This window comes from Artibeus jamaicensis, unplaced genomic scaffold (assembly GCF_021234435.1).
Source record: "Artibeus jamaicensis isolate MK-2021 breed Jamaican fruit bat unplaced genomic scaffold, CSHL_Jam_final contig_793, whole genome shotgun sequence".
NCBI classification, from domain to species: domain Eukaryota; kingdom Metazoa; phylum Chordata; class Mammalia; order Chiroptera; family Phyllostomidae; genus Artibeus; species Artibeus jamaicensis.
Genome location: NW_026521975.1, coordinates 11400961 through 11415090, shown reverse-complemented (window position 1 = coordinate 11415090; position 14130 = coordinate 11400961). Strand labels below are relative to the sequence as shown.

Genomic DNA, 14130 nt, shown 5'->3' with positions numbered 1-14130 from the left:
GTTGAAGCAGGGTGATAAATCCATGGGAATTCATTATACTAGTCTGCTTTTAGTTTTAATTTGTATAATAAAAAGTAAAAATAGTACAAAACACAGCCATGGCTGGTGTGGCTCAGTGAATTGAGCTCTGGCCTGTAAACCAAAGGGTCACCAGTTCGATTCTCAGTCAGGGCACATGCCTGGGTTGCAGGCCAAGTCCCCCAGTAGGGTGCATGTAAGAGGCAACCACACATTGATATTTCTCTTCCTCCTTCCCTTCTCCTCTCTTTAAAAATAAATAATAAAATACTTTTAAAAAACACAAAAGAGGTTTTTAATTGAGAACAAGTTAAATGAGTCAAAGTTTTGTGGCTCCCCACCATCACCAGGAAAATAATTTCCTGTACCATATAACTAATAAGAGTATAATGAATAGTTCTTGCCTATATGTTGTGTTTAGGTTAAGGAAGAAAACGGTTAAAAGGGCTTGCTATTACATACTCTATCAAGAACTGGTAAAATTTATTAGGGATGATAAATGTCAAGAACTTAATATCATGTTTTTAATATCTGAAGCACTGTCACTACTGAGTCTGTTTAGCCAAAATACACAATTAGAAACTGGGGTAAGGGGCATGGAAGTTTCAGAAAGGGTTTTCAGCTGTTATAAAAATAAAAACTCGAACAATTCTAGTTTCCAAAAAGCATAGGGGCTGTCGCTGAAGATAATTCCCCTATTCATGGAGATATTCAAATAGAAGTTAGACATTTGTACACTGGCAAAAACCACTAGGAGAAAACAGCTATTGAGTTTCCTTCTAACAGAGATTTTGCAGGTGTTTGAACTACTTCCTATTTTAATCTAAATTAAGAGAGAGAAGCACAGGGCCTTGTAGGAATTATTTTAAAAAGAATTTATCAGAGGGGTGGGTGAATTGGAGGTATGTTGTTTAAGGGTACAGACTTGCAACCAGTAGATAAATAAATCCTGGAAGTCTAATGCATTAGCATAGTGATTATAGACAACAAAAATGTATTATAAACTTAAAAGTTGCTAAGGGCCTAAAAACATAAAATAATTCATCCAAAATGCAGTATCCCAATAAAAACTGTAATACCACTACAAAACCCAAACTTAGTATTTTGGCACTTATAGCTAAACAGTATGCATAGAAATTTTTTTTTAATTTTATTTAGTTATTTTTCAAGTACAGTTTTTTGTCTATTTTTCCCATTCCAGCCTCCCCCGCCCCTTGCACCCCACCTCCCTCCCATTTCCACCCCCCCCTTAGTTCTCGTCCCTGTGTCCTTCCTATTTGTTCCTCCAGAAATTTTTAAATTACCACAAAAATGAGTGGTTTTAGATTTCTGGGCTGAACTGAAGATTTCCAGGTTAACATTTCTTGATAAAGTAATAAGACAAATTGTACAACTAATCACAACATGCAACCCCAGGTACTGCATCCCCTTTCCTAAAAGAATAGTGATTGTTTTGAGACCTTCCTCTGAACTAAGTACTATGGAGTAATCAAAGTATAAGACAGGAACTTGATTCTTAGGAACCTTACAATTTACAGCCCTGACTGGTGTGACTCAGTGATTGAGCATTGTCCTGAAAAGTCAGGGGTCACCGTCACCAGTTCCATTCCCGGTCAGGGCACATACCTGGGTTGCTGGCCAGGACCCAGGTTGGGGGCACGCAGGAGGCAGCCAATTGATGTTTCTCTCACATATGGATGTTTCTCTCCCTCTCTTTCTCCCTCCTGTTCCCTATCTCTAACAAATAAATAAAATTTTCAAAACTATATATTAAGAAAAAATTTAACTACCAAGGTAAGACATGCCTAAAAAATAAGCCGGCAACACATAGTAGTACCTGATTAAGTGAGAGAAGAGAGTACATATAAGACCTACAGAGAAATAGAAAGAGCATTCTGTTACGGTGGCTTCAGCAGGATAACTTGAGTTAAGGGAACTTAAACTGAGACTGAAAGAATTTAGACAGGAAGCAAAATGGAGTGGGAAGGAGGCAGGCACTTCCAGAGCAGAGCAGGGTAAAGCAAGCAATGTGATGAGGTAACCTGAAAATAAACCTGAATTTTGTCTCCACAAAACCGCCAATATCTCCCCAATACCTTTGGTTCTCCAATTCCTTCCCACACCTTGAAAGTGTGGTCCTTGAACAATCAGCATCACCAAACATCTGGGAATTTGAACTGCAATTACTGGGGACCCATCCCAGACTTAATGAATCAGAAAGTAGGAGACAACAATCTGTGATTTAACAAACCCTTCAGGTGACTGTGATACTCAAATTTGGAAATCACTGCTCTAGGACTACCTGCTACGCACAACTTTCCGCACATGAAAGTGATGAGATCTGAGTGACACACAGCCACTTCGCTGGATGGAAGAAGGGAATTGATGGCAGATCTCAACCATCCATGAGTTCCGTCTTTGGCCCAGTTTTCGCTTCCTCCTCCCGTACACCTAGTTCCAATCACCACTTTCTTTGCCATTGCCTCCCGTTTTACTCTACCCTCACAGGGCCCGCTCCCGCCCCACCGCCCTACCTCAGTGTCAGAGGGGACGTGGTGCCGGCAGGGAGGTGAACTGTCCAAGGAGACAGGAAGAGATGTAGCGCTGGCCCGCACAGCGCCCAACAAGAGTAAAACGCCTCGGACCCACAAAGGACTACTCCAGCCCCAACGGCTCGAGCCCGGGCCTGAACCCGAGGAACTCACTCCTCCAACCCACTCGGACGCCATCTTCGGGCTGAGCGTCGTTACCATGGACTACGTGACGCCTCCACGCCCGGCGCCAGCCCCGCCCCTCACCGCTCTGGACAGGTGGTGGGGGTGCCTCTATCGAAAAGCTGTTTTTTGGTTGGCCAGCGTCACCCGCAAGAAGTTCACCACGAACCTTCAGACGTGTCTCTTTGCGCGAAGTCAGCCAATAAATGCTGTCTAGCGGCCCACGTGAGTTGGCCTGTGAGACCAATGATGTTGATAGTGATAGGGCTGGCGGTATATAGGTGTCTTTACTAAGGAGTGTTTTAGTCTTTAATTCAGTTCCGGAAAGGGTATGTACCCACTAGGTGCCAGGTGACTTAGACAAACATGAACCGCTGCAGAATTTTTTATGGTTTAGCACTGTATGTAAAAGGTGAATGAATATACTTTTCATTTTTAATTCTTATTGTAAGTCACCAATTGCAGGCCCATTTCTTCTAGTCATTTACTGTGAAATCAACGATTTGTCCTTTATTATTCAACCCCTCCCCTTATTTAAAACCCCAAAATTGAAATTGTATTAACCCAGTAAGAGATTGGGTGGATCCTTGCCCTTAAGGGCACTAACCTTCCAAACTAAGTCGTGCAGGAGGGTGGGGGTTAGGGAGTGGAAGAGCAAAAAAGAAAAAGGACTCATGGCCATGGACAACAGTGTGGTGATTGCAGAGGGGAGGGATAAGGGTGGAGGTAGAAGAGGGTGTAAGGAGGATAAATGGTAATGGAAAAAATACAATACTAGAAAAAAAAATGAGCTGTGAGGAACTACAAAAAAATTTTGAAAATCGGGACAAATCTGTGGCCCCATTGATGAAACAACTAAAATTAGAAAGTATAAACACTTAGCTGGGACAGTCATTTAACAGGAAGCAGATATTGTAAATTGCTATACTAGGAACCATATGGGTAGGAAGAGTATGAAATCCCTAAAACTTTATCTTTCATTGGTGAAGACCCTGTACTTAAATAATGCAGCAGGGTCGGGGCATTTTACAAGACCGATCAGATAATGTCTGTTATCTGACAACTAGTGGAAATTAGATTCCAAACCAAATGTATCACTTTCAGAACATGTGCTCTTTCCATTACAAAACCACAGAGAAATTGAGGACTGTCAACAAAGAACACCAGTCATCTTCAAGTTCCTGGTTGTAATAGTAACGCCATGATGGGGAGAGGCTGTTTCAGTGGTTTAACAGTCCTGGCCATTCAAGCCTGATATTTGCAAAACATGGAACTCATCCAGTGGTAACTTTGGCTTGAGAACTACTTTCACACTGACCAAACCTCATTATGAGGACAGAAAAGTGCATGCATTCTCATTTACAAGTGCTGCATTATATCAGCTGAAAAGAGGATGAATTTGCATGCAAGGCTCCTTTGCTACTGCATTTACTTAAGTTATCCTAAGGATTGTCAGCTTTCTTTTCCTTAATTTGCTCAAATGCCTATCATTTCTTCTGTATTCACCCCATTGCACTACTACCACCATCTATCCCACTCAGATTGCCACATTCATTTGACTCCTACAAAGGTGACAGGCATTGAGATTTCTTTTCCTTCCCTAATGTGACTAGCCCAAACGTGAATATCCATCTGCCCTCCTTGACATATTCTCAGCTTAGCATCCTACAGTTTCCTCAAACTCAACAACTTCCCCAAAGTTTTTTGCTTTGCTTCCCCAAAGCAAAAGGAAAAAAAAACAAACAAAAAACATTTCCTGGTTCCCAACTTTGTAAATGCATTACCCATCTGGGAAACTAAGGCGGAAACATGTAGCCCTTGAATACTTTTCTCCACTTGCTTTTAAAATTGTTAATGTTTATAGAGTCTGCTCTATTTCAGTGCTCAAGAAGTCAGTAAACTTCTGGTCAAAATGGCACCATAGGCAGATATGGCTCACCTCTTTGCACAACCACATCAAAATTATAGCTGAAAGATAGAACAACCATCAGTGAGAACCATCAGAAATTAGTTGAACAGAAATCTAAAAGCTATGGAATTAAAGAAATCACATCCATCCAGACTGAACCAACAAGCTGGTGCCATATCAGAAACTCCATCAATTTGGCTAACATTGTTTGACCTGCCTTGGAGATCTCCAGAGATTGAGCCCCACCCAACTTATGGGCCCACCCGGGCTGCTTTTCCATATAAATGGCTGGTCTTGGCTCATGCTGCACTACCTCCTAAAACCTCTCAAATAAGCAACAGTTGGCCTCAGGGAGCCCCAGACCCAGCAGTAGCAGCAGCCAGCCTAGGTTCACAGCTTGGCTTCACATGGAAATCTCCAAGCCCAGAACAAGTAGCAGCCATCTCAGATTGCTTTATAGTTCAGGCAGGGTGACCCTGGACAAAACACAGGTGGGGGCTCATCTTGGCTTTCACCACCAACACCCCAGGACCAGTGCACCAGTGGACAGCTACAGCCACCATTGGAGCAGTGAGTGACACCACTATGCTCTTGCACAGCTGATTCTCCATGGACAGTGGAGTTAGGTGGTCAGTGGTCACAGCCAATCCCAGGAGCTAACTGGCCTGGGTAAATCCCTCCTGTTGATCTGCTAACAGCAACCAAGGCTGAACTACAAGAGGAGGTGTACTCAGCACACATGGAGATTGCACCTCGAGTATCCAGCTTGGGTGATAGGGGAGGTAGTGACAGTGGACCTTCCCAGACACCTACTACATTAGGCCACACTACCAAGACAAGGAGTCATAGCAGCTCTACCGAATACATAGAAACAAACACAAGGAGGCTGCCAAAATGAGACAAAAAAAACCCCAAAAAACAAAAAAAAAACAAACATGGCCCAAATGAAAGAACAGATCAAAACTCCAGAAAAAGAATGAAACAAAATGAGATATGCAATCTATCAGATGCAGAGATCAAAACATTGGTTATAAGGATGCTCAAGAACTTAGTGAGGACCTCAACAGCATAAAAAAGATCCAATCAAAAATGAAGGATACACTAATTGAAATAAATAACAAGTTATAGGGTAATAACAATAGAGTGGATGAAGCCAAGAATCAAATAAATGATTTGGAACATAAAAAAGCAAAACACAGCCAATCAGAACAAGAAGAAAAGAGAATAAAAAAAAAAATGGGGATAGTAGAAGCTGCCTCTGGGACAACTTCAAGAGGTCCAACATTTGCATCACAGGGATGCCATAAGAAGAAGATAAAGGAAGAAATTGGGACTCTATTTTAAAAAAATGAAAGAAAACTTCCCTAATTTGGTAAAGACAATGGACAGCAAGTCCAGAAAGCACAGAGTCCAAAACAAGTGGTCAGAGAGGCCCATTCAAAGACACATCATAATTAAAATGCCAAAGATTAAAGACAGAATTTTAAAAGCAGCGAGAAAAGCAGGTAGTTACCTACAGGGTATTTCCCATAAAACTCAGCTGATTTCTCAAAAGAAATTTTGCAGGCTAGAAGAAATTGGCAAGAAATATTCAAAGTTATGAAAACCAGGGACCAACAGCCAATATTACTCTTCCCAGCAAAGCTATCATTTATAATCGAAGAGCAGATAAAGAACTCCCCAGATGAGAAAAAAACTAAAGGAGTCTTGGCTGGTTTAACTCAGTGGATTGAGTGTGGGCTGTGAACCAAGGGTTGCTGGTTCCATTCCATCAGGGCATATGCCTGGGTTGTGGGCCAGATCACCAGTAGGGGGTATATGAGAGGTGAACCACACATTGATATTTCTCTCCCTCTTTCTCCTTTCCTTCCCCTCTCTCTAAAAACAAGTAAAATCTTTAAAAAAAACCAAAAAGCCCCGAAAGACTGAAGGAGTTCATTATTACCAAACCATTATTATATGAAATGTTAACGGGACTTATTTAAGGAAAAGATCAAAACTATGAACAATAAAATGATAATACATATCTGTCAACAACTGAATCTAAAAAACAAACTAAGTGAACAAGATCAGAGACAGAATCATGGATATGGAGAGCATTTTGATGGTTGCAAAATGAAAGGGGTGTGTGGAGGAACCAGGTTAAGAGGTGAAGAGATTAAGTACAAATAGGTAGTCATGGAATAGCCATGGGTTTATACAATATAGTATAGGAAATGGAGTAGCCCAAGAACTTATACACATGACCCATGGACATGAACAATGGTGTGGGGACTGCCTGAGGGTGTGGGGGCTGTGGGATGGAGGGGACAAAGGGGGAAAAATCAGGACAACTGTAGTAGCATAATCAATAAAATGTAACTAAAAAAATAAAATAAAAGACCAGAAAAAACAAAGGAGGCAGGGAGGGAGGAAGAGAGGAAAGAAGGAAAAAAGGATGTCCATTAAGACTGTAAACCCTATCTGGGTTTCTCTTCAGCTTATGCTGGGTTGCCAATGGATTCTAAAGTATGAATCTGTTCAACCTATTAATCAAGTTCCGTAATGACACTATTAGATACGAGAACAGTCTTAAAATCCCTGCTATAGTATGCAAGACTTGCATAATTTTCATCTTAGTTTTCAATCCTTTCCAATTCCCGTTTTTAGTCATATTACATAACCCAGTTGAATGGTTCCTCAAATGCCTCCTTTCACATAAAAACCTGTCATTTCCTTTTCCTGAAATGCCTTCTTAAATATTCCAAGTTCAATTTCCTTATGGCCCTAAAAACCAAACTCTCTCATGGTGGCCTTGAAATGCACTGCTTAAATCTGGTTAAAAGCATAATCGACTCAGCCTCAAGGGCTTTTTTTTTTTTTTTTGCCTTAAGGTTGCACTTCCTAAGCTGTGCTGGTAGTCAAAGGAGCCTGGTGTTACAAACTCTTTTCTGACAGCAAATTTGGCTTGAGACTCATCACTAAACTGAGCAAACCTTTCTCTCCTTCAAAGGTCTTTTTTGCCTTAAGGTTGCACTTCCTAAGCTGTGCTGGTAGTCAAAGGAGCCTGGTGTTACAAACTCTTTTCTGACAGCAAATCTGGCTTGAGACTCATCACTAAACTGAGCAAACCTTTCTCTCCTTCGAAGGTCTTTCAACACCCCAGTCCAGTATTTTTAGCATGCTAATTGTTTTTTAGCATGCTACTTGAGAACCCAAATACATCAGTTTGGCAAACTTTTCCATATAGTCAGTGTCTAATGAAAGGACTAGCTGTTACTGCATCAATCATCTACAACCACCTTGGTTCCTTTTATTTCAACACATTTTGAGGTTTGAAGTATTCTGCATCCCTGCCTCATTTCCTATTCAAAATATCTCAATCCTACACTTTTACATTAAAACATGGAGCTGAATAAAACTACACTGACCAGGCAATACTGTTATGGACCCCCAACATTATTTAGGAATGAGTCACTATTTTGACATTTCCATTTACCAGTTTCTTTCACTCTCAACCTAATGAAAGAGGCGATTACCAAAATAGTTAATAAAATGTAGTGCCAAAGGTGAAATTCTTACAGGTAAGTTGTAGACTTGGACATGCAGATCTGTGTCATGGTACATACCTGTACTGGCAAAAATTGATGGCTCTGTACTTCATGGAATGTTATGACTCCACTTGTCTACAAGCTTACCAGAGGCTAAGTGTCAGTGCTCCATCACTATAAACCTTCCAAGGTACTCCTTTTTCCACTGTCCCCAACCGAAGTTTCATCATACATACACAACCCTCTGACTTCTTTTATACTTGGAAACTACCACCATTTAAGCACACAGTTAGTGAATGTGGGCAAAGTGATTTTTAAGTCACTTAATAAAAAACACAAGAGTTGACAGCCATTTTATTTACTCTTTAAAATAGATTTTATTTACTTATTTGAGAGGGGAGAGGGAGAAAAAGATGAGAACCATAGATGTGTGAGTGAAACATTCATTAGTTGGCTATCCTTTGCATCTTGACCAGGGACTGAACCTGCAACCCAACCATGTCTCCCAACCTAGAATCCTTTGCTTGCCAGAGGGCCCGCAAGTGAGCCACACAGTCAGGGTTATTATTTATCAGTAAGTTTAAATCCTGGAGGGGTACAGCATCTGGAGGGGGGAAAAGAGCACACTATCATTAGGTGCATGTTATATACAAATTTACAAATGTTATTAACACAGTATCGGTAAATCTCCCATTGCCCCATTACTCATCTCTGAAAGGCATCCAGTGACATTCGCAGGTGGGCAAGGAACCAAGTTTTATACCCTTCAGCTTTTAGGTGAATGTGTTTTGATTAAGAAGTATTCTGGGAGCACTGAAAGTTCATTTACTTTTACTTTTTTTTTTAATAATAAATTTTATTTAGTTACTTTTCAAGTACATTTTTTTATCTATTTCTCCCATCCCACCCCCCCCAGCCTGTCTCCCCCCTCCCTCCAATTTCCCCTCCTACTTTTACTTTGTTTAATGGCAGTAAGAAACTTCCTTTGATAAGAGCCCACAACTGCTCAGCAAGGTTCAAGAGTATGCCATGACAGGCTGGGAACAAAAGGGTCCCTGGTTCAATTCCCAGTCAGGGCACATGCCTGGATTGTGGGCCAGGTCCCCATGACCTCAAGACTATAGCCATGACTATTAAAAACTGATCCTAACTAAAGAAAATGAGAATTGTTTTAGAAAACCACAGGATCAACAGTCAGACTTGGGCCCAAGTCCTGGGACCTAGAAACATGAACATTAGTTTTCTTCTACAAAATAAGACTAACATCACCTATTCTAACAAACTGTCGTAATAAGGAGATGAGATAATATTAAGAATTATGTTAGGAAACAATGTTTTTAATTTTCTAGCAACTACTTCAAGTGCCCAATAAATATTTTTGCCAGAAAATTATTCACTTATATACTATTTTCCTCCTACACCACTTTCAGCAAAATCTGAAATCTAAGCACAATTCATTTGAAAATTCTGTATTCACTTTCCTTCTAATGTCAAGAATCTAATGTTTCATAATACATTTACACAGAGCCACTAATTTTGCAGCATAGTCTTACTGGTGACATTTTCTAATCCCAATAGTTCTTAGAGGTCAAAGTATACCTGGAGCTTAGTTTGACTCAACAAGGTGTCATATTGCTAATAATTGTACTTACTACACGGATTCTGTGTCCAATGGCCTTAGCAGGAAGGTTGCTTCGGAATTTAGCACGAACCATGCCACTGTTTCCATGAGCACGAGTTACCTTTCCCCAGATTACTCTGGTTTTGTTTGGTTTACCACCAGGAGTCACTGTGTTGCTGATTTTAAAAGGGAGTAAGAACCCAAACAATTAGTACCAGAATGTGGTACAAGTTCAAAGTGATATCTGGACTAGTGGCCCTCAACTCTGGTTAACCACTTAAGGTACCATTTAAACCCCAGGGGCATCATTCATTCAACAAATACTTGAGAACCATACCTACTATATGCTAGGCACTTTTATAAATGTAATTTTGGGGGAACTTTGTAAAATACAGTTTACGAAATATAAATTGCTTTCAGAGGATAACAAAATATATAGCCTTCAGTTTTATGTTAAGTAAAATATATATAATTTAAGAGCTGCAATATTGAAAAAGAAAAAAAAAAGGAAAGGTGGACAAGTAATTTGAAAATATTTGTTTCAAATTTTAAATAACCAGGAAGGTCTCACAGAGAAGGTAACACTGAAACAAAAACTGAGGAGGTGGTGTCCCTTGTTTGGGGAAAGGAGTGAATCCTAGCTGGATTAGGAGTGCAACTAGGAAGCCCTGAATGCCTAAGGTCTTTAACGATGTTGGCTTTTACTAAATGACATGGGACTCGGTTGGCGTGTGAGCAGTGTACAGATGACCTGACATATTTTAAAGGATCACTGTGGGTGCAGGAGGAAAGGAGGACAAAGATGAAGGCATGTATCTAGAGATTTTAATTGGTCTGGAATGGGTTTATGAAAGTAGGATAAAGAATCAATGCTCTACAGACAGACATAACACTTTAAGTACATATATAAAATAAAATTTCAAGGAATCAACAAAATAAAGGTACATGAAGAGTGCTTTATATTATCTTAGTGAAACATGACAGTACTATAAACTTACTTCTTTGCTTTGTACACATAAGCACATCTCTTTCCTAGATAGAATTCAGTTTCATCTCGAGCATAAACACCTTCGATTTTAAGAAGAGCTGTGTGCTCCCTCTGGTTCCGGAGACCCCGTTTATAGCCAGCAAAAATGGCCTTGGACCACAGCCTGAAACACAGAAAATATGTATCGTCCACAAGCTGTCATCCTATCCCATTTAACTTCAACAACTAGCATGATTTCACCTGTAATGACCCCTTCCCAAAAGTTATCTATAGCAAACATCTTTTCCCCCCACTAGTTTAAAGCTCACATTTAATTAGGCCTGGGCCTAATAAACAAAAAAGTACAAGAACAAAGCAATTATATTAAAAACGCGTACCTTCCAGACATATTTGTTGTTGCAGAAGTTCGGTTCCCGGCAGTCTTTAAAATAAAGAGGATCAGTTTAAAGTCTTGCAAAGCCACGTTCGCCACTTAGTTCCCTTATCACTTCTTAAACCTGCTAAGTAAAATCACTTTCTGATAGGCATTTCGAGTTCAGAGTACCGGGAAACGTAATCATGTTGTAACATCTAAGCGAATGGCAGTCTGGCAAGACATCCCAACCTCACAGAATGCCTGCTAGAGAAACTCCAAAATGAAACGAAAGCGGCAAGACTGTACACTAAACCCGTAGAAAAACCCAAAAGTAAGTCCTAATAAAACTCATGCCATAATCACTCCAAAAAAAACTGAGTCAGACGAACACCGGAAAAACAAGAGTCAAAAGGAGGTTTTCTCCTTCCCTTCGCACCCACCCCTTAAAGCAATGAATGAAAGAAAAGCTGAAGAGACTGTGGACAAGCAAAGCCAGGAGGGTGAGCGAATAGAAAGAACCCAGCCAAAAGCAGACACTGCCTCAAACAGGCAAATGCAGGCGACTGAAGTGCATCTATTTCACTCCCTTAGGGCCCAGGAAGCAACTATGATCCCGGGAGCACCCGTTTTCGGGACGTCAGGGGACCAGCACCATCAGTCCTACATCTCCTCCATCCCGTCCTCCCTGTTGCTGGAATTCACAGCAATCAATGCCTAGCAGAGCCTCCGTGCCACAAAAACGCCTCGCCGAGATATGCGGCGAAACCCACTCCAGCTATTTACCACCCAAAGTTCAGTAGCAGGAATTCAACTCACCACCACAGGGTTCAAGATGGCGAAAAAGAAAAGCGAGGCCTCCACCGCTTGGCCTTGTGGGATACACACGTCTCTGCCCCTCCCTCAGTTTAGGCATCTTCCGCAATCGCCAAAAAGAAAGCCCTAGAAGTCGTTTTCTGACCGAAAGAAGTTACGTTCAAGAGCACTCGTAAAATTTTTTCCTAAGCCATTTCATCTTTGTAAGGTGCAGTGTGTATTATTTTGGAAGTAAGGAAGGCAAAAGTGGTAGCCAGCTAAGTGACAAGACGTGAAGGACCCACAAAGCTACGCGTTGCTATAGAAACACCTCCGCTAGATTCCTGAGTCTTCGGTTAAGGTAGGTGGAAAAAGTGAGGCCAGAGTGGAGGATATTGCTCGGCTTCGGGTGCTCCAGACTTGACTCGCCAACGTAGGGGTGTTTTTCCTTCTTACCGCACAGGAGTAGGGCGGTCTGAGACTCTCGGATTCCAGCCTGGACGAGAAAGGCCGGAAGCACGGAGTGAGCAGCCTTCTCTTTACCTTCCCCTCCCCCCCCTCCCTCACTCCTTCTACTACTGTATCTTTTTTTGCGGAAATGGCATAAGTCCTTACTTCTGTCCTTTGTTTTGTCCCCGAGACTAAGGGCTGTACTGAAAAGGACTTACTCCTTAAAAAAAAAAAAAAAAGAATTGATTGATTGATTGATTGAGAAAGAGAAAGAGGAGGGGAAGGGAGGGAGAGGGGGAGGGGTTCGCTGCCTCTCCCACGACTCCGGAGTCCCCCGGAGTCCCGACTGGGGAGCCGAACCGCCACCGAGGCCGTCCGGCGGTGGCCCTGGAAGACGTCACCTAACTGAGCCACACCCGTCAGGGCAAGCCTTGTTCTTTACAAGGAAAACGACCAGGCAAACTGTCCGGGCCCCCAACATCGTGCCTGAAATGCAGAAATGACTTAAGTTCTTAACTCCATCCATGCCATGTAGCACTGTGCACACACATAATAGATCTTTAGTAATTGTGGAGACGAGCATGGTGAGATAGACTAATGGGCATTGGCGACTTTTCCTAATCATTGCACATTCATTTGGGTTACTCGATGGATGCATTCATTTATTGAACAGTTTATCGAATGACTCCCGGGTCCCAAACTTTGTTGTTGGCTTGGAGGACAGTGCAGTAAACAGAAAGCCCCAGAAATCTCTACCCTCATAGAGCTTACTTTCTAGTAGGGGGAGCAAGACAATCTGTAAGGTATTTGGCACGTTAGAAGGTAATGTGAGAAAAGTTTTCTATATGGGAAAAAAATTAAGGAGGACTGAAAGGCTTTTAGCCCTGACTGGTGAGGCTCAGGTGGTTTGGGCATTGTTCAGCTAAGCTAAGGGTCGCTGGTTCGTTCCTGGTCAGGGCCCCTACCTGGGTCGTGGGATTGGTCCCTAGTAGAGGCAAGTGATCCATGTTTCTCTCCCTTCTCCTCGATCTAAAAATAAATAAATAAATAAAATCTTTTTAAAAAGAAAAGGAGTCTTTTACTCTGAAATGGGAAGCCACTTGAGAGTTCTCTACAGAGGAATTACTCAATCTGACTTTTCATTTTAACAGAGTAACTGTGTTGGGTCTAAAGGAAAACAAGTGCACCAGCATGGAGATCATTTGGAAGGTATTGTGAATATCTTGACGAGAAATTACGGGTGTAGACATAGATGATCAGTACTGGAATTCTGAATATATTCTAAATGTATTTAAAATACATTTTTTACCATACAATCTGTATTTAAAATACAGATTTTAAAATACATTCTGTATCCACCAGATTTGCCAATGGATAAGAAATGAGAAAGAAGAGGTGCAGAGCAATCATATTTTAAATTAGCTCCTTGTAAATACATTAGGATAGAGTTTACATGCCTTTATAGCCTACTCTTCCCCATCCATTTTCTCTGTCCCAAAAATAGACTAGAAGTCCCACTATTAGAGAATGTGCTAGCAATTCCACTATTAAATGTACTAGGAAAGTACTCTTGGGAAGAATAACACATTGTGAGTTTTATTCCTTTGCTCATTTAGCATAGTGCCTGAAAATTAGGATACAATAGTATCATTATCATGGTTCCTGATCTTACTGAAATTAACAGTCTAGTGGGGGGTAACTGACATAAACATTACAAATTGTAAAGAGAGCTCTGTAGGAAAGTACAGTGAGT

At 41.2% G+C, this 14130-nt stretch overlaps 3 protein-coding genes across 7 annotated transcripts in view; 1 reads left to right on the top strand and 2 right to left on the bottom strand.

Moving 5' to 3' along the window:
* The window catches only part of LMLN (leishmanolysin like peptidase), a 78036-nt gene extending 75265 nt beyond the window's left edge, over positions 1 to 2771 (bottom strand). Inside the window, exon 1 of one of the 2 annotated variants that reach the window (XM_037131965.2) lies at positions 2553 to 2771. In XM_037131965.2, the coding sequence (XP_036987860.2) occupies positions 2553 to 2771 (219 nt within the window). The remainder of the gene's footprint in view (positions 1 to 2552) is intronic. The other variant, XM_053672931.1, reaches the window with a different exon arrangement.
* Positions 2772 to 8535: 5764 nt separating this feature from the next.
* Positions 8536 to 11974, bottom strand: RPL35A (ribosomal protein L35a). The gene is made up of 5 exons (XM_037131953.2): positions 11952 to 11974; positions 11158 to 11201; positions 10791 to 10943; positions 9824 to 9968; positions 8536 to 8775 (listed from the first exon to the last, which is right to left on the bottom strand). Exons 2-5 carry the CDS (start codon positions 11166 to 11168, stop codon positions 8752 to 8754), a joined length of 333 nt encoding a protein of 110 aa, XP_036987848.1. The 5' UTR covers positions 11169 to 11201; positions 11952 to 11974; the 3' UTR covers positions 8536 to 8751.
* Positions 11975 to 12085: 111 nt separating this feature from the next.
* The window catches only part of IQCG (IQ motif containing G), a 59280-nt gene continuing 57235 nt past the window's right edge, over positions 12086 to 14130 (top strand). For 3 of the 4 annotated variants that reach the window (XM_037131927.2, XM_053672921.1, XM_037131909.2), the window contains exon 1: positions 12295 to 12450. The gene's annotated coding sequence lies outside the window, so the exon portion shown is untranslated. The other variant, XM_037131919.2, reaches the window with a different exon arrangement.